The sequence below is a fragment of the Nanorana parkeri genome, unplaced genomic scaffold (genome assembly GCF_000935625.1).
Source record: "Nanorana parkeri isolate BGI_ZX_2015 unplaced genomic scaffold, ASM93562v1 scaffold135, whole genome shotgun sequence".
NCBI lineage: Eukaryota > Metazoa > Chordata > Amphibia > Anura > Dicroglossidae > Nanorana > Nanorana parkeri.
The window spans coordinates 1465828-1485907 of NW_017306403.1; the positions used below are offsets into that span (position 1 = coordinate 1465828).

Genomic DNA, 20080 nt, shown 5'->3' on the forward strand with positions numbered 1-20080 from the left:
TCTTTTCCTCCTCAGTTGTCCCTCTTTTCCTCCTCAGTTGTCCCTCTTTTCCTCCTCAGTTGTCCCTCTTTTCCTCCTCAGTTGTCCCTCTTTTCCTCCTCAGTTGTCCCTCTTTTCCTCCTCAGTTGTCCCTCTTTTCCTCCTCAGTTGTCCCTCTTTTCCTCCTCAGTTGTCCCTCTTTTCCTCCTCAGTTGTCCCTCTTTTCCTCCTCAGTTGTCCCTCTTTTCCTCCTCAGTTGTCCCTCTTTTCCTCCTCAGTTGTCCCTCTTTTCCTCCTCAGTTGTCCCTCTTTTCCTCCTCAGTTGTCCCTCTTTTCCTCCTCAGTTGTCCCTCTTTTCCTCCTCAGTTGTCCCTCTTTTCCTCCTCAGTTGTCCCTCTTTTCCTCCTCAGTTGTCCCTCTTTCCACCTCAGTTGTCCCTCTTTCCTCCTCAGATGGCCCTCTTTCCTCCTCAGATGTTCCTCTTTCCTCCCCCCTCACCATGGCAGGATCACCAGGGATTGTGTTAATAAAAGCTGCAGATTTCAAAATAAGAGATTCTATGAGATTTCAAGGATCGGGTCACATCGACTTCCTCAAGCCAAACACTTTCTTGTCTAGTTTTTTGGGAAGGGTGAGAACTCCGTGTTGTCGGTAATGTACTAATGGACTAATGTACTAAATGATACATTTATCTGGACGCAGTTCATGTTCTTTGGACCTCCGTCCAACATCGTTACATAAACAGTTCCCTGTAGTATTCGGCGGAGGATCTCCTGTGTTCCTGGAGGTCACTCTGCACTAATATACAATGTTTACACAAAGATTCCACATTGTATCCTCCGAATATACACAGACCGCCGATAATATAAACACATCAATGGCATTTTATAAGAGACGCAGCGCCAGCAGCTGCGGGCTCAGTGGAAGTAACTTCTTTTGAATAGTCGGATCGTGCAAATTATATCAAGTAATACATCAACTGTGCAGCTGCCATCTTTATTTAAAGTGGACCTGTCATCAGACATATAGTAAGTCATGTGTCATTGTGACACTTCCAGGTATCTAATAGTGCTCGCAGGGATCACATGACTCCCCCTGGCAATGCCTTCATCTGCTTTACTCTCCAGGAGGACGGTGCCATCTTTGTCCAGGCATCATTCAGGTCTACATCTACTTCCTAGATAGACGTGCAGAGATGACACAGTCATGTAAATCGTGGTGTCTGTTCAGTTCTTGTTCACATCTGACTTACAGTCCAGCTCTAGTTAGGGGGGAAGAATTAGGATCTCAGCTTTTATTACTGTCTGTGCATTCGCTATGGGGATTCGCCCTCTCCATATGTCCTGGTGACCGTTGTCACTGAGACAAAAAGTGATGGGAAATCCAGAATGTTACAGTTGTCTCCAGAACAGGAAATGAGGGGAAATATTCCAATGGGGGGTCACCTGAATGTTTTATATACATTATATTTAAGTTACATGATATATAATGTATATATAAAACCCATGCCTTAAGAATAATAATAATAATATCCAGATTTCCCCCGCAATACTTTTTTCTGCCACTAGGTTCCCCTTAGTCTGATTACCCTGCATCATTCAACCCTCTTCCTCTGAGCCCAGGTCATCCTAGACAATTCCCGCCCTCTAGCTGTTGTGGAACTACAAGTCCCATGAGTCATTGCAAGACTGACATTTACAGACATGACTCCCAGAGGCATGTTGGTATTTGTAGAAAAAAACCAGGGGTGTCCCGAGGCTGGGTGACACCCGGAGCGGAGACCGGGTGACACCCCGCCTTGATGTCATTGCGCACCCCCCTTGTAACGCCACTGGATAAAGCACAACTAGAGGGCCAGAGTTGCCCACCACCAAGCCTTTGGCTGGACTCTCTGTGTCACTCTGCTTTCTCTTCCTATCAGCATGCTCCTTGTCAGCACATTAACTGATTGGCTCCTTGTGCTGCTTCTTTCTCTCACACTGAGGCTGAGGCATTTAAAGGAGAACTATGAGGTGGGTGCATTTCTATATAAGTGAGGTGGGTGCATAGTTCTAGCCGACCTGTGACAATGAGACTGTCACAGGTCGGCTCAGTAGATCGGGAGGTGAGCGAACACATACCGGCGTTCGCTCACCTCAGGGGAGAGGCTGGATTCCCCCCTCCGATCCTCCAGCGCTGACTGGCGAAACGGACGGGGGAGGGGGCGGGTACAGCAGGCTCTGCCTCTAGATAGGCAGAGCCAGCTGTCAGTCACGCAGCTGGGCAGATCCAGACATAATTGTCGGGATCTGCTTCAGCTGCGGCGTCTCAGTATAGCAGCAGCTTGCGGTATACTGAGCTTAGGGTGACGGGAGGACGCTAGTTTGTGTCCTCCCGTTACCCTAAGGAGAACTATGGGGAAAAGACTTAACCCCATAGTTCTCCTTTAATGATGTATTGATAATTGCAGAGCTGCATTAAATGGTGTCTTATATATCTGTATATATCTTTATATACTATAATATTATATGGGACCGATGGTAAAAATGTTGAATTTTAGGATTAGATCAATTGGAATGCCCATGTGACCCACACCCCAAATTTCTGGTTTAGGAAAAGCGTAAAATGGAACCTCTGATTCTATTTATATGAAATGCGTTAAAACTGTTCAATGAATGATAGCGTCAAAAAGCTGCGAGCAAGCGAAGAGCATTTTTTGTTGTTGTTGTTCTCCTCGCTGGCGCCTCGCCCTGTAACACCCCTGACAGCTTTATGCCGAGCAAACTTTTTTAATATCTCCAACATCCTGCTGTGTCCGTAAATTGGCCCAGAATCCTTTGCAGCGGGGCCGCTTCTGCATTAATAAGTTCCATTTGTCAGTGTCAGGCGGCGGTCCGCTGGCTGGTATTATATACCGGTGACAGCGTCCTCTCCCAGGTATGTCATCCATCAAAGTGACGTGCGCGCACCTCCGCCGACTCTGCCGGGGCTAAAGGGCCACTCCAACCAAACGGGTCAATGCAACCGCAGAATAATAGAGATGAGTACGGAGAGTGTTTGACCCGCCAAAAGATGTGTATCAAATTGGGTAACCCCAAACGATTCTGTCTGCACAGCTTAAAGAGAACCTGTCACCAACTTATAAAAGGGCAGGGAGACATGAAAAATTCTAAAAACAAATCATTTTTAGAAGAATTCTAATTGCAATGTATTCCCGTTCTATTCGCTTGCAATGTGCATCTGAACTTGCTAGAAAATTTGACTGCTCCAGGAAGAGTCAATTCCCAAGCACAGCCCCCTCCCTCTTTGCACGTCATAGTCCTCTCCTATTCTGGGAGTGTCTAATTACTGTCTGTGCTGGCCCAGCTCCTACACCCCTCCCTTTACCTTCCTCCATAGCCTTTTATGTATGCATAGGAGAAAAGGAGAATACTATTAGAACAGGGGTGGGCAATCTCGGCACTCCTGCTGTGCTGAAACTACCAATTCCATCATGCCTCTGCCTCTGGGAGTCATGCTTGTGGCTGTCAGAGTCTTGCATGGCCTCATGGGACTTGTAGTTCCACAACGGCTGGAGCGCCGAGGTTGACTACCCCTGATATATAATGTCACTTCAGTCTGCTGGGGATGCTGACATCAGGGGCGTCCCGAGCCCTGGTGTCACCCGAAGCATGTGCGGGATGATGTCATCGTGCATGCGCGGCCATCTTATTGATACCTGCCGGCGACCATCTTGGTGATGGACGCTAACAGAAACAGGAGGGGAAGTTCACCCGACGGGATAAGGTATGCCGCCAGATCCCCTCCTCTCTTCTGCAACTGTCGGGCTGACCAGGTGCTCGACTTTTCAAAGGGGGTGACACCAAAATGTCAGTCATGATAATGGTGTCACCCCTCCATTGGTGTCACCCGGGTCCACACCCCCCTTGTGACGCCACTGCAAAAGAGTATACCATAGAACAGGGGTAGGCAACCTAGGCATGCCAGCTGTGCTGAAACTACCAATTCCATCGTGCCTCTGCCTCTGGGAGTCATGCTTGTGGCTGTCAGAGTCTTGCATGGCCTTATGGGACTTGTAGTTCCACAACAGCTGGAGTGCCAAGGTTGCCTACCCCTGATATATAATGTCACTACAGTCTCCTGGGGATGCTGACCAGTGGCATCACAAGGGGGATGCGGGGAGTGCGACCAGCACCCGTGTGCCACCAGCGAAGGGGTGACACCAAAATGACTGACGGTCATTTTGGTGTCACCCCCTATGAAAAGTCGGGAACTCGGTCGTGGACCGAGAGCCCGATAGTGCCAGAAGGGAGGAGGGGAACCGGGGGCATTCCTCATCCTGCCGCGTGAACGTCCCCTCCTCTCTCTGCCGGCGTCTATCGCCAAGATGGCCACCAGCAGTCGTCAAAAAGACAACCGCATATGCTTGAAGGTGTCATTGCGCACGTGCGTGGCAACGTCACGCTAATGCGCGATGACGTCGCGGCGGGGTGTCCCTCAGTCTCCGCTCCGGGTGAAACCCAGCCTCGGGACGCCCGTGATGCTGACATCACATCCAAGATGGCGGCACACAGCAGCAGTCTCAGGGCATTTGGATGTCTACACAAGGGAGGCTTTTACAGGTAAATAACTTGAATAAAATACATGAAATGCTCATAAAATCTAACCGGAAGTTGAAATAAAAACACACTCAGTGTAAGGACCTGAATGTGACCTGGTATCCCGTCCCCGAACAGCAGGGCTGGAGTGTGAAAGGAAGGAGCAGCTCATGTGCCGACAAGAAGCATGTCCATAGGAGGACAGAGTGATGAGCTCATCACGGTGCAGGAGGTGAATATTGCAGCAAAAGCTGGTTTTGTTTTTTGTTCTCTTATAGCGTGCTGGTTCTTTGTGTCTCGTTATCTTTGGCCGGAGTTCTGTTTTAAGTTACAAAAGTTCTAAGCAAACAATCTCTGTGGAGGAAGGCGGATGAGTTTATGAGAAACCATCACTATTTTTTTTTTTAACTTTAAGTTTTGATGAATGGACCCCTTAAAAAGTGAATCCAAATATTAGGCGGAGGCAGCTGAGTTTATGTAACCCGGGATTAGCATGCAAGTCAATGTTCCTGCGGCTGTGCATGAAAAGAAGCTTTGTGGTGGGGGGGGGAGGGGAGCGGGGCCCAGAGCTCGCACATATCGTGGACAGTTTACATGTGCAACCTTTTACCTACTTTCCTAGTCCCTGTCTGCGGCCCTGCGGGTGACAGAGCCACGCTGGTGACAGAGCAGAGATGTCTCAGGGCAAAGCAGAATTCCAGGGAACTAGCTAAGGCCCGCCCATTGGTTCAGCTAAAACAAAAAAAAGCATTAAATTTATTTTTCTGACTTCACCTTCCTGGAAAAAAATCACCGACATTGAAAGTTAACTCCGGGCACAAAAACTTTCATTGAAATATATTATCGTATTAAAGTAACAGTGACATCATCACTGTGCAGCACAACAGGCCCCACCCACTACTAGAAACTATAGGAGGGGGCGGAGACAAGACCAGTCATTCTGCACAAGGAGAGAGAGCAGCAGTGACCGGTCTTTATTACAGGAGGGGGCGGAGACAAGACCAGTCACCCTGCACAAGGAGAGAGAGCAGCAGTGGCCGGTCTTTATTACAGGAGGGGGCGGAGACAAGATCAGTCACCGTGCACAAGGAGAGAGTGAGCGGTCTTTATTACAGGAAGCTCCAAGTTTCACACTGGAATACTGCATTGATCAGCACTAATGCATTTGCTTTTATGGCACGCGACCATGCGCACTTCCAAGTTGCACCAAGAGTATCACAGACATGGCCCATTAGCATGGCATCTGGCTGTGGCCAATCAGTGATGAGCTTTCTTCTTGGTCAATCACCCGTGCATCTTCTGTATGACAAATGTCTGCAGCTTTCATTAAGAATACTTGGTGATCCCGCCATGAACATCCTTATTCAGGCAATTCCTGTTATTTGGGGACAACTGTCTCCCAATTGCACTTCTAGATTGTCACCCTGTCACATGCGCCCCCTAGGGGAGGCTACAAGTGACTGCGCTGACACACATTGCACAAGCATGATGCACTGTTGTCACCATCAGGAAGCCGGTCCATGATGTGCAGCTGATGTTGGAGTGGATGCATGTAGAGAGGAAGTGGCTGAAAGAGGCTGCAGGAGATCAGCAGCACTGAGATGGAATAACGGAAGAAAAAACAGTTAATGTGAAGATAAAAGCTGGCAGTTGTTTATGAGACGCGGCGCTTTATCATAGTAAATGGGCAGATAGGACGGGAGAAACATCTGTTCAGGGAAGGTGAGCCTTGCCCCGAATTTACCGCCAGGGATAGAAGTGACAAGTGCAGCCCATCCGTCCATTGCCGCAGACAGGAAAAAGCTTTATTTATAAACAGCCGGGAATTCCGCGAACATGGAACACAGCGGTTATCCCAGCACGAGAAGCATTGTGTGTTCATGTGAGCAGCGCACAGGAACAATGGAATGGGCTCGGATGCAGAAGGACGTGGAACAATTTGCGACGGCTTCCTGCAAGGAAAATGTGAGACGTGCTGCGAGTGCGAGGTGGTCGCCCGCAGGATCCCAATTACAGAGCGACTTCTAGAGACAAGGAATAACAGGCGTCCGGGAAACCTTGCAGCTGCGCTAAAGTAAAAAAAAAGGGATTCGTATCATCTAATGCAGCCTCGTATTTCGGGATTTTCAACCAGCTTCTGTCTACCCCTCTTGTCATGGTATTCTTTGAGATGAAGCCCCTCGATGATGCTTTATAGGGGGAAAGAAAATCTGATAAGGGTCAATTAATGTAGGGGGCACTCCGATGGTTGCAATTAATAAATAGTTGTCCCCATCAGAGTGCCCTCTTACATTGGTTGTACCCATCAGAGTGCCCCTTACATTGGTTGTCATCATCAGAGTGCCCCTTACATTGGTTGTCCCCATCAGAGTGCCCCCTTACATTGGTTGTCCCCATCAGAGTGTCCCTTACATTGGTTGTCCCCATCAGAGTGTCCCTTACATTGGTTGTCCCCATCAGAGTGTCCCTTACATTGGTTGTCCCCATCAGAGTGTCCCTTACATTGGTTGTCCCCATCAGAGTGTCCCTTACATTGGTTGTCCCCATCAGAGTGTCCCTTACATTGGTTGTCCCCATCAGAGTGTCCCTTACATTGGTTGTCCCCATCAGAGTGTCCCTTACATTGGTTGTCCCCATCAGAGTGTCCCTTACATTGGTTGTCCCCATCAGAGTGTCCCTTACATTGGTTGTCCCCATCAGAGTGTCCCTTACATTGGTTGTCCCCATCAGAGTGTCCCTTACATTGGTTGTCCCCATCAGAGTGTCCCTTACATTGGTTGTCCCCATCAGAGTGTCCCTTACATTGGTTGTCCCCATCAGAGTGTCCCTTACATTGGTTGTCCCCATCAGAGTGTCCCTTACATTGGTTGTCCCCATCAGAGTGTCCCTTACATTGGTTGTCCCCATCAGAGTGTCCCTTACATTGGTTGTCCCCATCAGAGTGTCCCTTACATTGGTTGTCCCCATCAGAGTGTCCCTTACATTGGTTGTCCCCATCAGAGTGTCCCTTACATTGGTTGTCCCCATCAGAGTGTCCCTTACATTGGTTGTCCCCATCAGAGTGTCCCTTACATTGGTTGTCCCCATCAGAGTGTCCCTTACATTGGTTGTCCCCATCAGAGTGTCCCTTACATTGGTTGTCCCCATCAGAGTGTCCCTTACATTGGTTGTCCCCATCAGAGTGTCCCTTACATTGGTTGTCCCCATCAGAGTGTCCCTTACATTGGTTGTCCCCATCAGAGTGTCCCTTACATTGGTTGTCCCCATCAGAGTGTCCCTTACATTGGTTGTCCCCATCAGAGTGTCCCTTACATTGGTTGTCCCCATCAGAGTGTCCCTTACATTGGTTGTCCCCATCAGAGTGTCCCTTACATTGGTTGTCCCCATCAGAGTGTCCCTTACATTGGTTGTCCCCATCAGAGTGTCCCTTACATTGGTTGTCCCCATCAGAGTGTCCCTTACATTGGTTGTCCCCATCAGAGTGTCCCTTACATTGGTTGTCCCCATCAGAGTGTCCCTTACATTGGTTGTCCCCATCAGAGTGTCCCTTACATTGGTTGTCCCCATCAGAGTGTCCCTTACATTGGTTGTCCCCATCAGAGTGTCCCTTACATTGGTTGTCCCCATCAGAGTGTCCCTTACATTGGTTGTCCCCATCAGAGTGTCCCTTACATTGGTTGTCCCCATCAGAGTGTCCCTTACATTGGTTGTCCCCATCAGAGTGTCCCTTACATTGGTTGTCCCCATCAGAGTGTCCCTTACATTGGTTGTCCCCATCAGAGTGTCCCTTACATTGGTTGTCCCCATCAGAGTGTCCCTTACATTGGTTGTCCCCATCAGAGTGTCCCTTACATTGGTTGTCCCCATCAGAGTGTCCCTTACATTGGTTGTCCCCATCAGAGTGTCCCTTACATTGGTTGTCCCCATCAGAGTGTCCCTTACATTGGTTGTCCCCATCAGAGTGTCCCTTACATTGGTTGTCCCCATCAGAGTGTCCCTTACATTGGTTGTCCCCATCAGAGTGTCCCTTACATTGGTTGTCCCCATCAGAGTGTCCCTTACATTGGTTGTCCCCATCAGAGTGTCCCTTACATTGGTTGTCCCCATCAGAGTGTCCCTTACATTGGTTGTCCCCATCAGAGTGTCCCTTACATTGGTTGTCCCCATCAGAGTGTCCCTTACATTGGTTGTCCCCATCAGAGTGTCCCTTACATTGGTTGTCCCCATCAGAGTGTCCCTTACATTGGTTGTCCCCATCAGAGTGTCCCTTACATTGGTTGTCCCCATCAGAGTGTCCCTTACATTGGTTGTCCCCATCAGAGTGTCCCTTACATTGGTTGTCCCCATCAGAGTGTCCCTTACATTGGTTGTCCCCATCAGAGTGTCCCTTACATTGGTTGTCCCCATCAGAGTGTCCCTTACATTGGTTGTCCCCATCAGAGTGTCCCTTACATTGGTTGTCCCCATCAGAGTGTCCCTTACATTGGTTGTCCCCATCAGAGTGTCCCTTACATTGGTTGTCCCCATCAGAGTGTCCCTTACATTGGTTGTCCCCATCAGAGTGTCCCTTACATTGGTTGTCCCCATCAGAGTGTCCCTTACATTGGTTGTCCCCATCAGAGTGTCCCTTACATTGGTTGTCCCCATCAGAGTGTCCCTTACATTGGTTGTCCCCATCAGAGTGTCCCTTACATTGGTTGTCCCCATCAGAGTGTCCCTTACATTGGTTGTCCCCATCAGAGTGTCCCTTACATTGGTTGTCCCCATCAGAGTGTCCCTTACATTGGTTGTCCCCATCAGAGTGTCCCTTACATTGGTTGTCCCCATCAGAGTGTCCCTTACATTGGTTGTCCCCATCAGAGTGTCCCTTACATTGGTTGTCCCCATCAGAGTGTCCCTTACATTGGTTGTCCCCATCAGAGTGTCCCTTACATTGGTTGTCCCCATCAGAGTGTCCCTTACATTGGTTGTCCCCATCAGAGTGTCCCTTACATTGGTTGTCCCCATCAGAGTGTCCCTTACATTGGTTGTCCCCATCAGAGTGTCCCTTACATTGGTTGTCCCCATCAGAGTGTCCCTTACATTGGTTGTCCCCATCAGAGTGTCCCTTACATTGGTTGTCCCCATCAGAGTGTCCCTTACATTGGTTGTCCCCATCAGAGTGTCCCTTACATTGGTTGTCCCCATCAGAGTGTCCCTTACATTGGTTGTCCCCATCAGGGTGCCTCCTTACATTGGTTGTACAAATCAGGGTGCCCCCTTACATTGGTTGTCCCCATCAGAGTGCCCCCTTACAATGGTTGTCACCATCAGAGTGTCCCTTACATTGGTTGTCCCCATCAGAGTGCCCCCTTACAATTGTTGTCCCCATCAGAGTGCCCCCTTACATTGGTTGTCCCCATCAGAGTGCCCCCTTACATTGGTTGTCCCCATCAGGGTGCCTCCTTACATTGGTTGTCCCCATCAGAGTCTCTTCACTGGTCTCCCAAGATCAAGTCCTTGGGAGACCCTTATTTCCACCCTCCAGTCATGCCTTCCCCCATCCAATGTTTTTCTTTCGCCAGGACTTTTCTTTTTGGGTTGTTTTAATGAATAAGCCCGATGGACTAACTGTGTTGTAAACATTGGAGGATCACTAACACGGCCAGGCAACCAGCATATTCAGAAGGACATTGGGAACTGATGGACACACTCACAACAAGGTTCCCCATTGATTTTACTTGTTCCTAGAAGATTCCTTCCTCCTTGGAAAACGTCCCCATCCTCCGGCATGGTAGCATTGTATATCTGCTTGTATATGGTAGCTGCTGTTTATGCTTATTTAGCTAGAGAAGGGTTACTTAGCCGGCGCTGGGTTCTGCTATTTGCATCACAATCCAGGCGTGGTAATAGCAGCTCAGGTAATTAGACGCTTGCCTCAGTGCACAATTATATTCCCTGTAGACCTTTCGAGTTACACGCTTCACCTCTGGAGGCAAATCGATGTCAGCCTGGACCTAAAATGAGGAATCGATGAGGCAACGGACCTCGAGCAACAGACAGAATACCGGGCCAGTCATGTGACTGCGCAAATATAAATATATTCATTTTGCAAAGAGACCCATGAATCATTTTTTAAGTCAATGTTTAGCTGTTTTGTTTATATTGTATGGTCAGGACTAAAAAAAAAACAGCTTTGGGAATGTTTTCTGAACAAACAGAACTTTCTTGTTTACGGCTATAAAAACATCTGGTGATAGTTTGTGAAAAGTCTGACTGTTCCTGGTTGTCAGGCCCGGCGCTACCGCAAGGCAAGGCAAGCGGCCGCCTGAGGGCGCTGAGGCTGTCCATAGCCAGCTCCACCATTCTCTTGCTTTTCCAGTTCCAAACATCTGGATCACATGATCAGATTCCAAGGCGTTAGCCATGTGGTCTGGGGAGTGCAGGAGAATCATTGGTTGGATTGCTGACTTTGGCTGGTGAAAAGTGAGGAGCACCTTTACGTAATGAGACATATGATTTGGTTAAGATACCATTTTTATTTGGTAAGCTACAGCCAATGTGTTTCAAGGGAAAAATGCACCACCTTCCTCAGGGTTCTTACTCAGGGCTGGATTTCCCACAAGGCCAACCAAGGCTCGGCCTCAGGGCAGCAGGGAGTAGAGGGGCAGCAGGGGTGTGGAATTCCTATCTTCCGATGCTCGGGACATGCAGTTCCGGGCGCCGGGCGGGTAGTTGTTTTCGACATTTAGCCCTGCTTTGGGCAAGCAGAACTATATGTACAGCGGGGAAGCCGCCGCTTGTTTTATACAAGTGATCTCGGCGATAATGATGAGATCATTTGTATGCAGCCTGCAGGTCTGCCATTCTCCATGGGGGGGTGGTTGGCGCATTGAGGAACCTGGCCTTGGGGCTGCAGGGAGAGTAAATCCGGCCCTGTTCTTACTGATGGGTATTGCAAACGTCTGTGGTTGAGCTGGAATTGGAACTTGAGCTTAAAGTTCTTTAAAATGGAACTATACTCACTTCGACTCCAGTGAGTTCTCTCTTGCCGGTACCAACATCTTCTTTCTGGCTTCCTCCAGCCATCTTGATTAGCCTAACTAGGATAAACACGGGAGTTAATTCATCCCCCTCCCCCCATGTGCAGCTTAGTGTGCAAACAACTGGCAAGGAGGGAGGTAAGAATTCTTTATTGCAGAAGAAAAATAGGATGTGAAAAAACCTTCCCTGCTCTCAAATTTTGGATTTTTTTTTTCACATCTGAATTTTTATTATGGATGATAGTAAATAACAGCAGTACAGGAATGTACATCATGAAGGTATGCGTCAGGTATATGAATTCGAGTTGTACAAAGTTGTTCATTACTGTTTTGTTTTTAACATATATGGTGAATTATCACAGGCTCTATAACGGTACAAATGATATGCAAACCTGGGCGTCTCTAAGCACACACATGGAATGGATTGTCTAGGTTGTGGTTGCGTTCTTGTTTCTTCTGAGAACATATGGTCCATTGTCTAGAGGGAGTCCGTTTTTCCCCATGCGTGTGTCTAGGTGAAGCCACGTCGGTAAGGCTAGCCGCTGTGCATCTCGAAATTGCTTTGATAAGATGCGACTAAAAGGCAAGAGGGGTGAGAGGGTAAGTAAGAAAAGAAAAGAGTGCAGACAGAGAAGGAGGGGGGCAAATTTTGGATTTTTACCTAAAGTTCCACTTTAATTCTCCACATCTACCTTCAGTTGTCCTCCGGTGACAAGGCCTTTGTCCCTGGTTACTGATTTGACATTGGTCTTCCAAATATATATATATATATATATATATATATATACAGTATATACAAATATTTTGTAAGAAGGAAAGGCTTAAAAGAGAACTATGGGGTAAGTGTTTTCCCCCATAGTTCTCTTAAGGGTCACGGGAGGACATATACTAGCGTCCACCCATGACCCAAAGCTCAGTATATAGTGAGCTAGAGCTTGCGGTATACTGGGAGCGCCGCAGCCGGGATGGATCCCGACATTACTTTCGAGATCCACCCAGTTGTGTGAGTGACAGCTGGCTCTGCCTATCTAGAGGCAGAGCCCGCTGTACCTGTACCTTCCCGTTCCTCCAGTCAGCCCTGGAGGATCGGAGCGGTGGAGGGGGGGAGTCCCTGCAGGGAGCCGTGACTGACAGTCACCGCTCTGTGCAGGGACATGATGGAGAAGTGAGCAAGCGACGGCATGTGTTCGTTCACTTCCCGATCTATTGAGCCGATTTTCACCCAGCAGCAGGCTCTTACAGCAGTGACAGCAAGAGCCCTGAGCATCAGTCCACTCACTTCTATATAAAGTCCTGTGAATGGCTGAAACTAATAATGAGGTCTGAGTACCAGGTGGTAGGATTTGGACCTAGTAATGGAGGCTTTATCCTTCCCAATGCTCTACAAAGCCTCTGGTCTCCAGGACCCAGAACAGGTCTTTAGAAGTTTGTTTTAACCTCATCAGCCATAAACTCTGAAGTCTCCCAGCATGTGAATGTGAGAAACCTAGGTGATGCATATACACCGTCCACAATGCTACCAGCAGTACCTCACTATAGATGTCTGTCTTAGTTTTGTCCATTATCGCTGAAGGTGGCAAATATAATGAAGGCATATTGTCAAGTCAACGTAGGCCTCCTTTACTTCCTATGTTTTAATCCGTGCTACATTGTTTTTGCATTTTATTTGAACTGTGGACTTTCTTTTCTGTACAATGCGCCTCCTTTCACTCTTTGTGTCTTTTTGTATTAACGTGTTTTTTTTTTAAATTACGTGCCACTGGGAAAGTATCTCATACAGGTCGTTCCTTGTTACAGTATTATGAAATGTTGGCTCTCTCAATGAGGTCACTTCTCTCCATTGTAGCGTTCACATTTCTGGTGAATAAACTGGCTCCTTCTGAAAAGGACTTCGCTGGATGAACGAAGAACAAACGAAGCCTAAGATATGCTGAGAAAACAATAGCAATAATGGTCGTACTTAGTTGCTCCCAGCATGCCCTGCTTCCGTGGTCCTCCGTGACTCATAAAGTGATAAAGGAGGCAGCGGGATGCCGGCTGACTTTCAGCATAATACGAGGAAGCTTTTACAAAGGTCTAACAAAGAGATAAAACATTTAGGACTTTACAAAGAGTAGTATAAGCAGATTCACATTGGCTTTTGACAGATAGAGAAGGATGCCTGCGAGTTCCAATGCCTTGTGTTCTGGCCAAGTGCTGAGATAACGTCTAGTAACTGCAAAGAAAGCAATACAGTATGTTCGGACAATGAGATGGAAGAGCAGAGTTAAAGGTCCAGTAAACCTGTATTCAGGGCTGGATTTCCCACAAGGCCAACCGTGGCCCGGCCTCGGGGCAGCAGGGAGTAGAGGGGCAGCAGGGGTGTGGAATTCCTATCTCCCAATGCCCGGGACATGCAGTTCCGGTCGGGTAGTTGTTTTCTACATTTAATGGGCACAAATTACCACAGGCACCCTCCAATATCTTATGGAAAGTCTTCTAAGAAGAGTGAAGGCTGTAATTTTCATTACGGTTGGGGGGCAACTCCATATTATTGCCCACGGTTATGTAATGGGATATCCAACAAACTCATATAGCTGTGATGATCAGGTGTGCAGGTTTAACATGTATATGTATATATGTGTCGCCATCTTGTTCTTGGGTTCACTCCAGTGCCCCCAGAACTGTGACCAAGCTATCACCAACTGCTCACAGTCAACTACCAATGACTGGGATCCTGATCCTGTAACAAAGGCTCCAGACTATATCATCATTGTGCAGCCAGTGAATGAATGACATTCAGTACATTTGGTTGTGAATCTTTAATATCAATGCATTGAGAAATATCAACATTGTGATTGTAGATGACTATAAACCTCCATTTTACCCAGATTATGCCTGGTGAGTGCTGCATTTATTCCAGTCACTTGTGTACCTTTCAAGATGATGAAAACACAAGGACCGCACACGATCTGGGATCAGTGGGACATTACCACTCCTTAGATGAAATTAAACTGACATCATATGCAGATGGAATCTCGTCCCTTTGATCTGCAGATGAATGAAACATTGTTAGATTCTTTACTATCTACTCATTACATAATTAGGTATAAAGGTAACAATGTTATTTTGTATCTCTCTATCTCCCTCTGTACAATGGTTTTATACAATGTTACTTTGCATCTCCCTATCTCCCTCTGATCAATGTTTATTTACAATGTTACTTTGTATCTCTCTATCTCCCTCTGATCAATGTTTATTTACAATGTTACTTTGTATCTCTCTCTATCTCCCTCTGATCAATGTTTATAAACAATGTTACTTTGTATCTCTCTCTATCTCCCTCTGATCAATGTTTATAAACAATGTTACTTTGTATCTCTCTATCTCCTTTTGATCAATGTTAAAGGAGAACTATGAGATGAGTGATTTCCACTCAGTTCTAGCCGACCTGTGACAGTGAGACTGTCACAAGTCGGCTCAGTAGATCGGGAGGTGAGTGAACAGATGCTCTCTGCCGTGACAGGGGAGGGGCTGGATTCCCCCCTCCCCGCTCCGATCCGCCAGCGCTGACTGGCGGAACGGACGGGGGAGGGTACAGCTGGCTCTGCCTCTAGATAGGCAGAGACAGCTGTCAATCCCGCAGCTGGGCGGATCTCAACATCGATGTCGGGATCCGCTCCGGCTGCGGCGTCTCAGTATACCGTGAGCTGTAGCTCGCGGTATACTGAGCTTAGGGTAACGGGAGGACGCTAGTTTGTGTCCTCCCGTTACCCTAAGGAGAACTATGGGGAAAAACACTGACCCCATAGTTCTCCTTTAATAAACAATGTTACTTTGTATCTCTCTATCTCCTGTCTGAAGTCTGCAAGACTGACAGTTACAGACATGATTGGATTTGTAGTTAAAGCACAGCTGGAGGGCTGGAGTTGCCCACCCCTGTGTTAGGGTTTAGATATACTCTATGAATATGATTTGCAAAAAAATAATTGATGGGAAATGTATTGGTGCCAATATATTTGGCATCCTTCGTTCTGTACAAGAGACAACAAGGTCTCAGTAGAGGTGAGACACACCACCTATGAGTCTAACACTAACTGCTGATTGAAGAGCTCAAGCTCTGACTCAGCAGGGGGCGTGCCTGACCTCGGCAGAGAGCCCACTGCTTCCACACAGACAGCAAGGGTCCTTCTCTGCAGTATGCTGGCAGAGACAGGCTTTCCTAGTTTGCCTTGATATACCTGGAATGTATTTAGCTGATTTAAACTGAACATTCAGTTGAGCTTTAGAGACATCCCTACAGCGGTCTTCAAAATACCATCAGCATTCAATAACTCCAGCCTGAATGGGTTCACCTAAACGATCGCTCCAACCAGCACTGAGAATTTTGGTGTGTTATTGACCTCTGCAGTGTCAGGCTGGTGTTCCATCACTGCCATCTCAGCCACTGTCAATACATTTTGTTCAATCACGTGACACAGAACAGCCCACCGACAATCAGTTCCGTCCAGTCGTTCCAATGAAAGCTGGTTTTTGATTGGTTGTTATCAGTTACCTCGCACGTTGCTTCTTTTCTAAGTATTTTTTTATGGTCTGAGCAATGTGGCAGATGCAGCCGCGTAGTCACCGAGCTTTCCATATGCCGATAACACGGAACTAGGCAAATAATTAGGAGACAACGTTTAGATAAATGAAGATGGAGTGTTCTAATCTTAGCACAATTAAAATGTTATTTCTGCTTTTTAACAAGCTCAACAAACACACCTGGCTCCACACATCTGCCTACACACTGCCGGGGAAAGAACGGCGTCTTCTTTCCAAGCCAGGCTCCGACTCTGCTACTTAAAGAGGAAAGACCGGTCATTAGAAAAGAACATTTCCTGTGACCTCCTCAGAAGTCTATATACATTAACCAGATTAAAAATAATTTATAAAGTTAATGCATTGGGCTAAAAGCATGCTATCCATGAGTCTAGTGCATGCTAGGTGCACAATGCAATGTAGTGTGTGCTAGGGGCATTGGAGTGCTGCATTGCCATTTATTCTGAATGAATTATTTGTAACACCGCACGGCAACGCAATGCACAGTATAGCGGTATTGCACGTTGCTGCACACTGCCTGCCCGCCGGGAGGGCGGGGGGCTATTGGGGGCTATTTAGAATTAATGGCAATGCAGCACATCTAACAAGTAATACATTGCAATGTGTGATAGCGTGAGCATACACACTTAAAGGAGAACTATGAGGTGAGTGCTTTTCACTCACCTCATGGTTCTAGCCAACCTGTGATAATGAGACTGTCACAGGTCAGCTCAGTAGATCGGGAAGTAAACTATGGGGAAAAGCCTTGACCCCATAGTTCTCCTTTAAGAGAAACAAACATGTCTGCCATTTGTTTTAACCACCAACGGAATTTTACATCTATTCAGCAGGTCTTGTGATCATCCCCTTCCCCCCAACCTTGCCAGATACAATACACAGGCAGTGGCGTCATGCTGGGGGTGCGGCCTGCACCCGTGTAACACCATTGAAGCGGTGACACCAAAATGACTGATGTCACCCCCTCTAAAAAGTCGGGCACTCGGTCATGGCATACCCCATCCCGCTGGGTGGACTTCCCCTTCTCCCCCTGCCGGCGTCCATCACAAAGATGGCCGCCAGCAGGCATCAACTAGATGGCCGCGCATGCGCGATGACGTCACGGCGGGATGTCACCCGGTCTCCGCTCCAGGTGACACCCGGCCTCGGAACGCCCCCGTACACAGACCCTGAATCTCACTACAACCTCCAGTTAAAGCTGAACTCCAGGCCAACAGCTACATGCACATATGAAATACATATAAGGGAGCCGATTTACCTGACAAGGGATTTGTATTTCTGTCTACCCAGTACTGAGATTTACACAGCTGTGCCACACAGCACAGCCCTGTCTAGAAGGGAGGGGCTCTGCTTCAGTTTTACTTTCTCTTATAGGTCTCCCTGCCCCTACCCTTTGAGTGGAGAATGAAAGGAGAAGCAGCAGAGTGAGCTGTCCTCCTGTCAGCATGGCTGCTTGCACTGCAGAACACCTGATCGGCTCCTCGTGCTGCTTCTCCCTATCCCCGCCTGAGCCCTGCTGTACAGGGACTGCAAGCGGATCATATCAGGTCAAATTGAAGTACTTGCGCTGCTTACATTTAACAAAATACATCTAAAGAAGTATTCATGAATACTGAACTGGAATAATTTGTGTCTTTTGCACCTGCCTAGAGTTCAGCTTTTAGGACTCCGGCCCGTTTCAGGACCTGTGATTGGACAATAAAGGAGTTGCCGCATACCGCTGAGACATCACTCTGCTCTCAGCAAGCTCTCAGTGTTAGGATTGGCAGCACCGTGCACTGGCAGCAGAGGTCACTTAGAACCCTGTGCTGGCGTCTCTTCTCCCTGTGTAAGGTCCACTGCTTTTTGAATGGCACAAAGCTCATATAAAAACACATTTCGGCACTCCAGATATACGGGGCATGCTGTGCTTCCTGTTTAGCAGTGCAGTACGGTGGTTGTGCTTTGCTGCTCTGCTTGTCTTTTTTTTTCAATTTGGCAATGTCTTAAAAAAACATGACGATGAGTGTATTTGTATGTTTCAGATCGCCATGAAGTGATCACGAAGGAGATTCTGGAGCTGGACCCGTGGGAGAACCAATGGAACGTGGTTTGCACCAGGGCTCCCATGCACGATTCCTATGACGTCTGCCTTGTGGCCCTTCTAAACCCGCGAGACCTCCTCCCGCCTCCCCGGGACCTAATGGAGAGGTGACCTCTCATCAGATCAATGCATCATGGCAATTTACAGGCATCGCCCCCGGTGGTCCTCATTATCAAAGTGACTGAAAAGGGGATGTTATTGCCTATAGCACAGCCACAGTGGCGCTGAGGTCCTGGGTTTAAATCTCAGCCTATCACTACACTATCTGCATGGAGTTTGCATGATCCCCCTGTGCTTGTGTGGGTTGGCCCTGCATGTAAGATTAGATTGTAAGCTCCTCGGGGGCAGGGACTGATGTGAATGTGTAGTGTGTAAAATGTCAGCGCTATATAAATAGCTGGAATAATATTATATAGCAAGAAAGCATTCTCTGGGCAATACAGACAGTTCCCCTTTCAGGCATTTGGATCAGTGGGGTCATGTGTGAGGCTTACTGGCGTGTTCTTTAGATGTCATGAAGTATTAGAGCAGATGGTTTGCAGGGAGAATTTTTCACTACAGAGGAGTTATGGAGATGTAAATTGCTAACGTGCAATGCAAATACCGCTGCGATCAAAGCGCACCTGTCGTTCCCAGTACACAGATTTGTCCCCGTCATAGTCTGGGGGCTGCAGTGCTATAGGAGGAAAGGATGACTTCCCTAGGCTTAGGAAACAATAGAGAACCAGGTACAGCAACAGGGGATTATGGGTAAGGACGGATTGGTGGCAGTCATCATGGTCGTGGAATAGTGACAATACTTGCTGATATTCTCTATGAAGAATGAACTTGCCAAGTCTTGGCAATCTGTTCTTATTTAATAAAGGGCAAGGCTGGTTCCTCCTTTTCCTGATCCCCCACTGACTCCTCCCCTCCTTTTCCTGATCCCCCACTGACTCCTCCCCTCCTTTTCCTGATTCCCCCACTGACTCCTCCCCTCCTTTTCCTGATCCCCCACTGACTCCTTCCCTCCTTTTCCTGATCCCCCACTTTATGCTTCCCTCCTTGTCCTGATCCCCCACTGACTCCTTCCCTCCTTTTCCTGATCCCCCACTGACTCCTCCCCTCCTTTTCCTGATCCCCCACTGACTTCTTCCCTCCTTTTCCTGATCCACCACTGTCTTCTTCCCTCCTTGTCCTGATCTACCACTGTCTCCTCCCCTCCTTGTCCTGATACCCCACTGACTCATCCCCTCCTTTTCCTGATCCCCCACTGACTCCTCCCCTCCTTGTCCTGATCCCCCACTGTCTCCTCCCCTCCTTGTCCTGATCTACCACTGTCTCCTAGGTCCCCACTGGCTCCTCCCTTCCTTTTTTTCTTCCCCCACTCCTTTTTTTGTTCCCCCATTGGCTCCTCCTCTCCTTTTTTTGTTCCCCCACTGGCTCCTCCCCTCCTTTTCTTGGTCCCCTATTGACTACTCCTCTCCTTTTCTTGATTCCCCATCTGGCTTTTCCCTCCTTTTCTCAGTCCCCCACTGTCTCCTCCTTTCTTTTTTTGGTCCCCCACTAGCTCCTCTCTCCTTTTTTTGTTCCCCCACTGTCATGTTGCTCCCTCACTGCCCCACCCTCTCCCCCTACTGACTCCTCCCTGCCTCCTGATCTCCTACTGGCTCCTCCCCCCAATAATATATTAATTGCATTTTTACCTGGACCCCCTCAAGCTACGCTTCTTGCTTGTCACATATGCCTACTATGCTCCTTCAACCTTCACATACAAATAAAGAAGTTGGACTGTTGGGGTCCATTTTCTTTTCCTGTTCAATGTTGATTGTAAGTTACAGATGCCATCCTGTGCTACATTT

General features: G+C 47.9%; 1 protein-coding gene across 1 annotated transcript in view; it reads left to right on the forward strand.

The window, feature by feature from the left end:
* KBTBD12 (kelch repeat and BTB domain containing 12) overlaps positions 1-18350 on the forward strand; it is a 46627-nt gene extending 28277 nt beyond the window's left edge. The window contains exon 5 of the mRNA XM_018553918.1: positions 18181-18350. Within this exon, the coding sequence (XP_018409420.1) occupies positions 18181-18350 (170 nt within the window). The remainder of the gene's footprint in view (positions 1-18180) is intronic.
* The last annotated feature ends 1730 nt before the right edge of the window (positions 18351-20080 follow it).